This window comes from Sphaeroforma arctica, assembly GCF_001186125.1.
Source record: "Sphaeroforma arctica JP610 unplaced genomic scaffold supercont1.793, whole genome shotgun sequence".
Taxonomy (NCBI): domain Eukaryota; class Ichthyosporea; order Ichthyophonida; genus Sphaeroforma; species Sphaeroforma arctica.
In genome coordinates, this window is record NW_014039765.1 from 3,809 (window position 1) to 13,811 (window position 10,003).

The 10,003-nt window shown below is 41.5% G+C and overlaps 1 protein-coding gene across 3 annotated transcripts; it reads left to right on the top strand.

Moving 5' to 3' along the window:
* Positions 1–629: 629 nt before the first annotated feature.
* On the top strand, positions 630–6,861 carry SARC_08624 (hypothetical protein; the record flags this gene model as incomplete). 3 transcript variants are annotated; one of them, XM_014297388.1, is made up of 12 exons in its annotated part: positions 630–664; positions 1,289–1,439; positions 1,698–1,948; positions 2,160–2,288; positions 2,795–2,845; positions 3,130–3,233; positions 3,405–3,714; positions 3,851–5,392; positions 5,590–5,725; positions 5,932–6,017; positions 6,184–6,300; positions 6,495–6,861. In XM_014297388.1, coding segments are annotated over 12 exons (3,008 nt in total), but the record flags the coding sequence as incomplete, so codon positions are not given. The 3 variants fall into 3 exon arrangements, with proteins under 3 accessions (XP_014152863.1, XP_014152862.1, XP_014152861.1); XM_014297387.1 differs by lacking the exon at positions 2,795–2,845 and having other exon boundaries at positions 1,289–1,451; positions 6,495–6,590; XM_014297386.1 differs by lacking the exons at positions 630–664; positions 1,289–1,439; positions 2,795–2,845 and having other exon boundaries at positions 1,619–1,948; positions 3,552–3,714; positions 6,495–6,590.
* Positions 6,862–10,003: the final 3,142 nt, after the last annotated feature.

Genomic DNA, 10,003 nt, shown 5'->3' on the forward strand with positions numbered 1-10,003 from the left:
CTCGATATGCTACAGTAGAAGACAGGTCTGTAGTTGAGTAAGTAGGTTATTATGTGCCTTCGTACGTGTGTAATAGACAACCACCACATATATTTTGAGACACTCAGTTTTTACACTATACCCGGCGCTTAATTATAGTAAGTGCCTTTAAAAAAACAATATCAAGCTGTAGTGTTCAATCACACCCCCGATTTGAGTTGGGCCGTTTATCCTGCAAATTCAGTAACTCCCTTCGGGAATCCGAGGTTGGACTGTATTAACACAAGGTAATTTTAAATTATGTAATTACAGGTTGATAGATAAAGAATTATCAATCTGGCTCATTTTGGTATATGTCTTTCGATTCGATTTGTGTTTTGTTGTTGGCGTGATCTTTTGTCGATGGAAGTATTAGATGTTGAAGTTCACGGTACACTTGACGAATCAGCTGCACGCGTTTGTGTCTGTATACTTACACAGGTATACTTTATAGTTGAAGAGTTTTATATTTCTTTTGCCTTTATATAAGTAGCTAGATTACTGGGGTTTTAGAGCGCGCGGACCACATTCGTTAGTTTTTATTTTGGTAATGTATTCTAATCTCGCCATTATTAACTACATGGGAACTACAGACTTTTCCATTGGAAGCACGATGGAGCAACAAGCCCCTGTAGATTTAGTACAGGTATGGATACTTATCCAATTTCATATGTATTTACAACACAGTTTTATGCAATATAGTAAAACGCCCCATAGTCAGCTTGTGATAAATATTCACATACCGTCACCAACGATAAGAATTCACAAATCGATGCACAGGTTTGTTTGTGTTCATATTCTGTTATATCTGTAATTTTTGAATTTGCCTTTTAACTGAATACGTTTAACACAAATATTCATGTTCTCTTTATTATGTCACTTGTGTGGTATATTGTATAGGCTATGATGCACGAGATCGAGAACCGAGGTTCTTTCTGCCAGGTACTTGTTAACTTTCTGACTCACTATTTTCGACTATTTACGGTAATCTTTTGGGGCTTCTCTTTGCATTTACTTCGGCTTTTTATTGCTTATAAACATAAACTAATATTAGCTTTGTGTTTTCTGCACAAAGATAACGGTTATTGCTTTTCATTTCCTGTTTTTCTCGAATTTATTATAATCGAAATGTAGCTGAGTAACGGTGTATATACTTTTTAACTTGTAGCCTCTGGCTGCTGAGCTCTGCAACTGCTCACCTGATCAAATTGAGTCAACTGGTCTAGATACAACCTTAACCTATTTTACAATTATTGCGCTGCGACCTCAGGAACGCATGAACATGCAACGGTTGCAATCAATTCACGACGATGCAAAAGCAACTGCAGATCAAGGATCAGTGGGACACGTAGCAGACCTTACTCGTTTCAGTGAGGCGAGTGCGAATGCGCTGGCTGGTATGCCTGGCGGCTCTGACCTCAGTATGCAAAATTGTGTGTTCGATTTGGGAAATGACAAACACGTGTGCATATCTCAAATTGTTGCTTGCCAATATCTGTGGTGCATGTAGTGAATCAAACTTGTCGTCGCTGTGTATGTATGTCTATGTCGTCTCGATGGTTTTTATATGACAATCTACTCATTGCATGATTATATTGGAAGAGTTTGTTCCATCATTACCAAAGTCAAGTATAAAATAGCTTGCCAATTGCGTGCTGCCATTTCTCTTTTTGTTTCAGGCCTTATGAACAATATGTCGACGCCGATGACTGCTCTCAATCCTTCAAATGCGATGTTGCCAGTCTCCCTGGCTGCTATGGCACCAGGAGGATCTATGGGATCTTCTGCACAAAACTTTGCAGGTGGTGGTATAGATCTGATCCCTGCACTTGACATGAACGTCAATCCTCCTACCTATAATGTCAACATCGATGGTAACCCACTGACGAGGGCTTGTGATAAACCGATGGATCCGTGGGAAGCTCAACAGGTTTGTCGGATCACCTTTTACTTGTTTAGGCATCGCATTCCCCCTACATTTATTATTTCGAAAGTATTAGTATGTTCTGAACTGAAAACACCTCAGGGTTGGAGTGTCAATTCATATTTCCTATCTGAATCTCATTTCTTATATTGTGTATCATCGTCTTCCGCCATCATAGATTCTTAATGTTTGTTTGTTTTCGCTTTACGTCAAACAGCGCCAGCTCAGCAGTCTGGCGAATTTACAACCACAGCAACAGCAGAATCTACTGGCACAACTACAAATACAATTGCAGAACCAGCAGCAAGAGCTGAAAAAAATAGAACAATTACGCAATCAACACCAGGTAAAGTCATTGGATATTGTTCAGAAGATTTAGTAAGGATTATGTGTAAATCTTTACTCTCTTATATTACATCAAAGTGCGAGCTTCAGCGTTTTCACTGTACCATGTTGCCGTACTGGAAAGAAAATCTGAGTGTTTGATGTATGTTGTATATGCGTCTGGTGTAGTGCGTTGTGTTGAGTAGTGCTGATGGTGAATCTCGGAGGCAGTCTTTCGAGGTTTGAATTTATTTTTGTGTTGTATGAGGTAAAGACACTTTCGTGATTTTGTATTTGATTGGCATTGAGTTGGTGGAAAGAAAACAATCGGTATGCATGTGTTGGTTCAATTTGAAGAATTGCATACAGATATATGTACATGTTGTGAATGTGCTTTAATACCGTATTTGTATTCGATTGAAGCCGGCTTTCAAAAATGAAAAGTACGAAGAAAAAGGTAAATATTGTTGTATTGTTTGTCCTCTTTTTGCATTTGCCCCAACCTTTTGCCCTAAACACCATGAGCAGATGAAACAGCGATTTCAGTTTCAGTTTCAAGATCCGTGGCTGGGTCTACAGGTACAGTATTGCTTGTATGCGACTTCTCGTCAATCTAATCGCTACTTTCATTCCTCATACTACTGATACTCTAATTTTTATCTATTTTTTTATTCTTGCCACAGAACTTTTTTTATATTTTTCACAATGTACATATTTTCTTTCGCCATCCATATCGAGTATCATATTTCTTAGTTCTGTGTCTGAACGTACACGGAGATTGAATAAATACAAGCAAGCGTGCAACCATGACTGGCTAGTACTTTCGTATCCATACTTAGGTGCTGTTTGTTTTTCAAATGCAGCAACAACAGATTGCTACGTCTGCACAACCGCTCGTCGGCTCAATATCTTCGGGTGGGGCTAGCTCAAGCACATCGCCCACAGAGATTACGGAGGCGCAGATACAGTATGTTTGATCCTTACACATTTGGTACAACTTGAGTTTTCGGGTACACTCCTGCTTTCTGTAGCACTGGAAGTTATATTGTGGGTTTATTTTTGCTTTTAATTTGTCACTCGTATCGAGAATATATGATATACGTTTAATATCATTTAGTGCTTCCGCGCCTCTCTGCAGACGTGAGATCGCCCATGCGTTGCAACCACACCAACAAGTACAAGCGGCTCCACCCGCATATAGCGAACAGCTTCTAGCGTCAGGAGCGACGAATACGAACGAACCCTTACCTATGCTGATGTTTCCCACAAATTATCACCTGCGAAGGAAGGGTGATAAAGCACAGGCTCAAAACGCCAATGTTGACCAAAAAAATGTGTCCATGCCGAGTCTAGGGGGCAATGGTATCGAGATGAGGGGTAGCGGGGCGCAAACAGACGCTATGCAAGCGCAGTTGCGGGCACAGGCGTCAGCTTTTCTAAACGGACAGGTACGGTTTATATTCGCGGTCCGGACTTTGCTTAATATGGGCGTTATTGTATATATTGTATCTCGTGGGTTGGGATTTTATTTTTGCCTGTGAATTGATATCATCTATACTTCATATCCGCCTATTTATGTCACAGCCAGCCGTAGGAGCATCACAAGCACATCCGCAAGGAGCAGGATTGGCCCCCGGCATGAATCCTGAAAATAATAACTTGAGACATCAATTCAGTATGCATAGTCAAGATACCCCCCGCAATACTAATCTCCTTGCTAGCTCGCTTAGTTGTCAAAGTACATTGACCTCTACTATGGGAAAAGTCAGTTTAGATGGCGACGGATTGAGTTCTGGTAGCAACTCGGCGAATTCTGGTTTTAGCAAGGACTCTGCTTTTAAATCTAGAGAAGCGTTCTCTACATCGGAGTCAGACAATGGTAGCGGGCAAGGCGGTGCAGCTCATTCGTCTCTATCCCATAGTGCTAATGACAACCGAAAGCCTTACAGTCGTAGCGAGTCTATTTCTTCGCAGAGTTCACAGTCCAGCGCTGCCAAGAGTACTTCTGGAAACGGACGCAACTCGCTTTCGGGGAAGAATTCTATAGACAGTGGTGCGGAACTACCAGAGTCTATAGAGCACGGTAAGTCTCCAAAATCAGCTAGTGAGTCGCAAACACCCGAACAGAAGGCTAGTACTGCGTATGGAGTCAGTGCACCTACTGGGTACCTAACGACACGTGCACAGGCCATGGCTGCAGCAAAAGAGGCTGTGTTGTTGGATGTGTTAGATGCGAAACAGAAAGCAAAAGTCATTGAAAGGCAGCAGAGTATGGACAATAGGATAAGTAATAACACTACACCAGCATCAACACCCAAGTCAGGTTCGGAGGGGAGTGGGGTAGGGCTAGAGAATACGACGAGCTCTCAAGATTTGATGGACACCTCTGGTAATGGGGATGGAGTAGATATGCAGGAGTCCTTGTCTCGGGCAAGTACTTTAGGAACAACCCAGGCTGCATCGAGTTTTGGGCGCCAGCTGGATATCCCGGAAACTTTTACGAGGAAAAGATCAGGTACCATAGGAGGAGGGCCGGTAAAAAGCCCTCTGTCAAGTCCCCGATCGATTGAAAGACTACACGCGAGTGGTATTGGCGACCTCAAAAGGATGTCGCTCACTCGTGATGATAATACCCGCGATGCGACCTTAGTGTCGCCTTTATCTGCATCTGGTGCGGATATGAAGCCTATGTTTGATCTGAATATTGGAACCAGTACTCCGGCAACACTCGCGCATTTACAAACTTTGCCTGGCTCCACCATGGCGCCTATGCTGCAAAATACGTCGATCAACGCTTCTAGGCAGCAAAATAACGGCCTGGGGCATACTTTCTCTCAGCCCATCACACACACACAGCAACCAGCTCAAGCTCAAGCACATCCTAGTGTACAAACTCAACTTTCGGCACCTTCCGCACTACATACGGACGCCATACTAACTGGCAATTTAGTCAGACAAAATACATCACCCTTGCCATCCACCTTAGCACAAGTACCTCAGAGCGCTCCTGTCCCGATAAACTCGGCGGGTTTACACCGGGTCTCAGTCCCATCAGTGAACCCAACGGCAAATGTCCATCAGATTCTGGTACCCAGGAGGGGGTCGACCCCCTACAACGCCACAATGGTATGGATATAGATTCGTATATACACTGTTTCCCTGTAAAATTCTTCCGTGTTTACAGGTTTCTACTAAAAATCTGTGTGAATTTGGTGAATGGGTATTGATTTCCGCTCATCTGCACTTTTAGATTTATTACCATGCTGCTACATATGTGTATCTGACTATCGGCTTGTCTCTCCATTTCACCATTACACCTCCAGGCGGCAAAGGTTCATCCGCCTCCACCAGCTGTTGCTGGTGCAACAACTGGCCCTTTCATGTTTAACACACCCGCATCTCGTGTGGATGTGAATCTGTCGAGGAAAAGCCGCATAAAGAAGGCTAGCCACAATGCAAGTAAGTCTGCCTACACTGTGTATATTCACTTGTAGATTTTTGGATTGTATTTTTGTTATCCGGGAACTCGCCATGCATACTTCACACGTGTATCATCTGAACGTATGTAGAAAATGATAGCTGTTCTCTTTTCTTGAGATGCAGGACAGTATAGTTGCAATTTGCATTTCACGGTTTCTAATATGGTATCACTGTCCCTGTTTCAGTTGAGAGGAAAAGAAGGTATAATATCAATGATAGGATAAAGGAGCTCCAAGAGATGTTACCGGCCGTTGCGCTGTCACGTAGTAAGGTGTGTACGATATTCATGGATTTCATATCTCATTCAGTTGTTCCTCTTGGTGGCTCGTTGAAACATGAGAATCTGATTTATTTATTTAAATCACAGCTTCAATTGTTGTAGCTAGTAGGGTGGGCGAGTTTTTTCTTTTTCTGACTTACCTTCCATCTCTATTCAGATCAAGCAGTGCAAGGGATCGACTCTCAAGAGGAGTATAGACTACATTCGGTACCTTGAGAATTACAATGAGTTGATGGTACAGAATATGCGAGAAAGTGGTATTTCTATTAGTATGGTATGTCGGTTTTTATGTGCGTTTCTATTTATTCAAATTTATTTTTGCTCATATTTTTGGGCGGATCTTCGTCGGTTTAAAAGTGCGTTTTCATTTGTTTATACTTATCTTTGTTTGGGCGGATCTATATAGCAACCTTTCATAAAATATGTAGCGCTCGAATTAATTGCACAATTATTATCATTATATCACAGAAATCTTTTGCTGAGACTGAGGTAGAGGATACCTTCGCAGATCACACCATCACTGAGGAGAAGGATCACGAGAGAGATGTGCAAACAACTTTTTAAATTGTCACCGACATAATATCTATTAATCAAATACTTAGTAACAAGAAAAAAAATACATTTATCTTCCACGCTCTCGCAAAGAAGCTACAATATATAGCGGCCATTCAGATATGAGTATGCTGCAACGTAGCAGGTGCCAAGCCCGCTTTGGAACTTTGAAGCCATTCAGACCTAAGTGTCGCACACAGTGAGGTACTTATAGACAATTTTCACGGGTTCGAACTCGCTAAGCTAAACAGTATTACGCGTGAGTATAAACATATAAATCCTTTAATAGATATGAATAAGTTCATTTCTTACTCGTATTCGCGAGTGCCTAATTCCAAATTACTGACGATGAGTATATCTCATATCAGCGTGTGTTTATGCATGCCTACGAACGTGCAATGATGCACCAAGATAGGAAGGTTTGATGCTTAAGGTTAGTTGGTATTTGAATTTAATTTGTTAAAAAATATCAAAGCTATGTACACGAACCGCGGAAACCGATATATTACTTTCAACCCCCTAGACTCCTAGAGCCCTCAAACCATATCTAGAGGAGGGAACATCCATGATGAACTCGAAACTACAAAATGAGCTGAATGTGAAGTTTGACTGCGCTACATTGACTCCACTTCATCCACACATCAGGTGATTTTAGAGGTTTCATCGGGCCACCTATCTGATAATTTTTAATAACACTATTCTGTCTCAAAGTGTACCAACACTAACCTATATAAATGTTTTATTGGAACTTTCCACTTGTCGATGCAGTATCGGGCTGCGCTACCGTATACAAACGTTGTGAGGGCTCATAGGAATTTGATTATTCTTTTCTCTCCTTTCCAACTTAGTTGATAGAGCTGTTGCAACAATATCTACATATTCAAGTTGAATTAAAAGACCCACAGGGAAAGGAGTCATTGAGTTCATTCTTGGCAATCTCAAGGTAGTGGTATGAGAAGACAAAGTCCAAACGCTCATATGTTTTATTTCTCCTAACAGCATAAATTAGCCTAACGGCAAAAACATGTTTCGCAGTCTCACTTCTTAAAATAAATCGAATGATACAACTAGCACAGTAGCAAAGTTTGAAGTTGGATCGACAGCTTCCCATATGAAATCATAGTAACATATAGTAACAATCGTCCGCAAGATGGTACTGAGACCGACGAGAAAATTCTTGACGGGTTCACCATTCAGTTCAGTCTTCGTCCATTTGCTGACCACCTCCGCAGTGTTGAGCAAAGTTTACATCATGGCAACACCTATGTAAGCTCTGGATAAGAAACCAGGCTGCTGCGCGATGTGCATGGACATTGAGAGGAGTATAAACTACGCGGGTCCGCTCAACTCCCCAGTCAGTCTCTGCATAGCACTCCCACCCCTTTAGGCACACTTCGTAGTCTTCAAAGTTCACTTGTTCGGGTGTAAGATTGTACAAGTATGAAAATTAGATAAGATTCTGTAGTTGCCAGTCGTAAGGAGCGAGTTCGTCATAACACCAGCTGAGCACAGATTCAACTATGAAAGAATCATCGCTTTCATCGGCTATAGCCCAGTGTACTTGATTCTCAGCGAGCTCTGACACTTTCGGACCTGCCCTGATGTATCAATTTGGATCCGCCAAGGATGTATTGACATCCTTCACATTGTTATGAAACTATAAGACAAAAATACCAAACTACAGATCCATGACGATCTTTGCATCAACGGTATAATCGGGTGCTGTCTGCTAGTATAATATGGCAAACAACGTTCGATACCTTGCAAACCCCAAGTTTGATGGTATCTCCAAGATCACAGCCATTGATACTAATACTACCATAATTCGCAGGAGTTTCGGTGTCTTCTGTATTGGTCACAGCACCGACATATTTGGCACCGAGAAAGTTTGCGCTTACCGTATACGTCATTGTAATGGAAAATAAATATTTGATCGAAAACTGCATGTTCCGGGTGACGAGAGTTTTTCTGTTTTCTGTGATAGTATTGACTTAAAAGTACGCATCAGTTTTGGATAATATTATCTCCGCCCGTCCGCCGCGAATAGACTTGAATTAGAAACCAGCGCCTAGAGATTATGTTTGATGTGGCCTGAATACTGGTTTGTTGAGCATCATATAATTAGAAACATGACCTTATATTTTTTGTGGATTCCAGTGTTGAGCGGTTTGGTCATATTCAGTCGTAGTGGAATGATTGTGTACAATGGAATATTTGAGACCTTCATGAAGCTGCTAAGCAAATGATTGAGCGCACAAAGGCAAGTGGTTGAGCATATAAATAACTACAGCTCAATCCAGTGCACTATAAACAGAATATCGTACACTGTAATGATGCACGCAACACATGATTTTAAAATATCGGAGTATATTTTAATAAATTGAAAACGCAGACATATGCCCGAGTTGGTTTTATCGAGATACAATTCGCTTTAACTCCTCAGATTTCCTGTAATTATGGCAAAGGTCTGTCGGATTCAAAAATCCTTATGCTCCGATACGATTTGAGCCCCAAACCTGTGTTTTTTTCCGCTCCCCGAACTTGGCATATCGCTCCGTATTGTTCCTATCTGCAGTTTACGCTAGCCTGGTATATTTTTATATGAATAGATAGGACTAGTTCATGAATAAACTTCAGTTACTGTGGAATTCATTGATAGGTCTCAATAGGTTATGAACTTCAATACTGTCTTATTAGTTGCCACCCATGCTTTCAAACTCAGGCGTATCTAAACTCTTCAAGGCTACAAGGTTTATCCTTCAGGAGGACGGCTTGAACTATGACTAATTGCTTGTAGATCTTGTTATGGCCTACTAATGGCCTACACTTATGATCTCAGTAATTCTTCGATTTGTCAAACCAGTCATCCCCTGTGGTCCCTACGAACCATACGAACAAGATGTTTGCACTTCACGTGCAGAATGAACCCTCACACAACAAAACTCAAAAGATAGTAGCCTTGCTAAGGTTCTGTACAACGCGTCGTAAACTGCTGCGGACTATTTTGGCAACTGATAGCAAAGCAACACATCGCTGAACACTTTTATTCTTCTGCTATAAGATCACACACAGAGCACTACGTTCTCTCTAGAAGTTTAAACTCTATAACCCCTACCTGCTGCTGACAAATCCCAACTTCGAGATTATCATTTCATGACAGTGCGAATCGTGATACTATTACGATTCAGGACCTGGTGGACCACCTTGAAGTATGGCATCAAAATACAAAATAATACTCTACTTCAGTAGCAAGTTCTACCAGCTACTGATCCTACAATCCACGACATCGTTCGTATAATAAATGTTTCAAATCTACCGTCAATTGCCGGTGAGGAAGAAAACGTCGTCGTATGAGCTATCATGCATGCCAGAAGGTGGATCAAATAGCGTTATATGTCCCAAAGGCTGTGACAAACGTAGTGCAC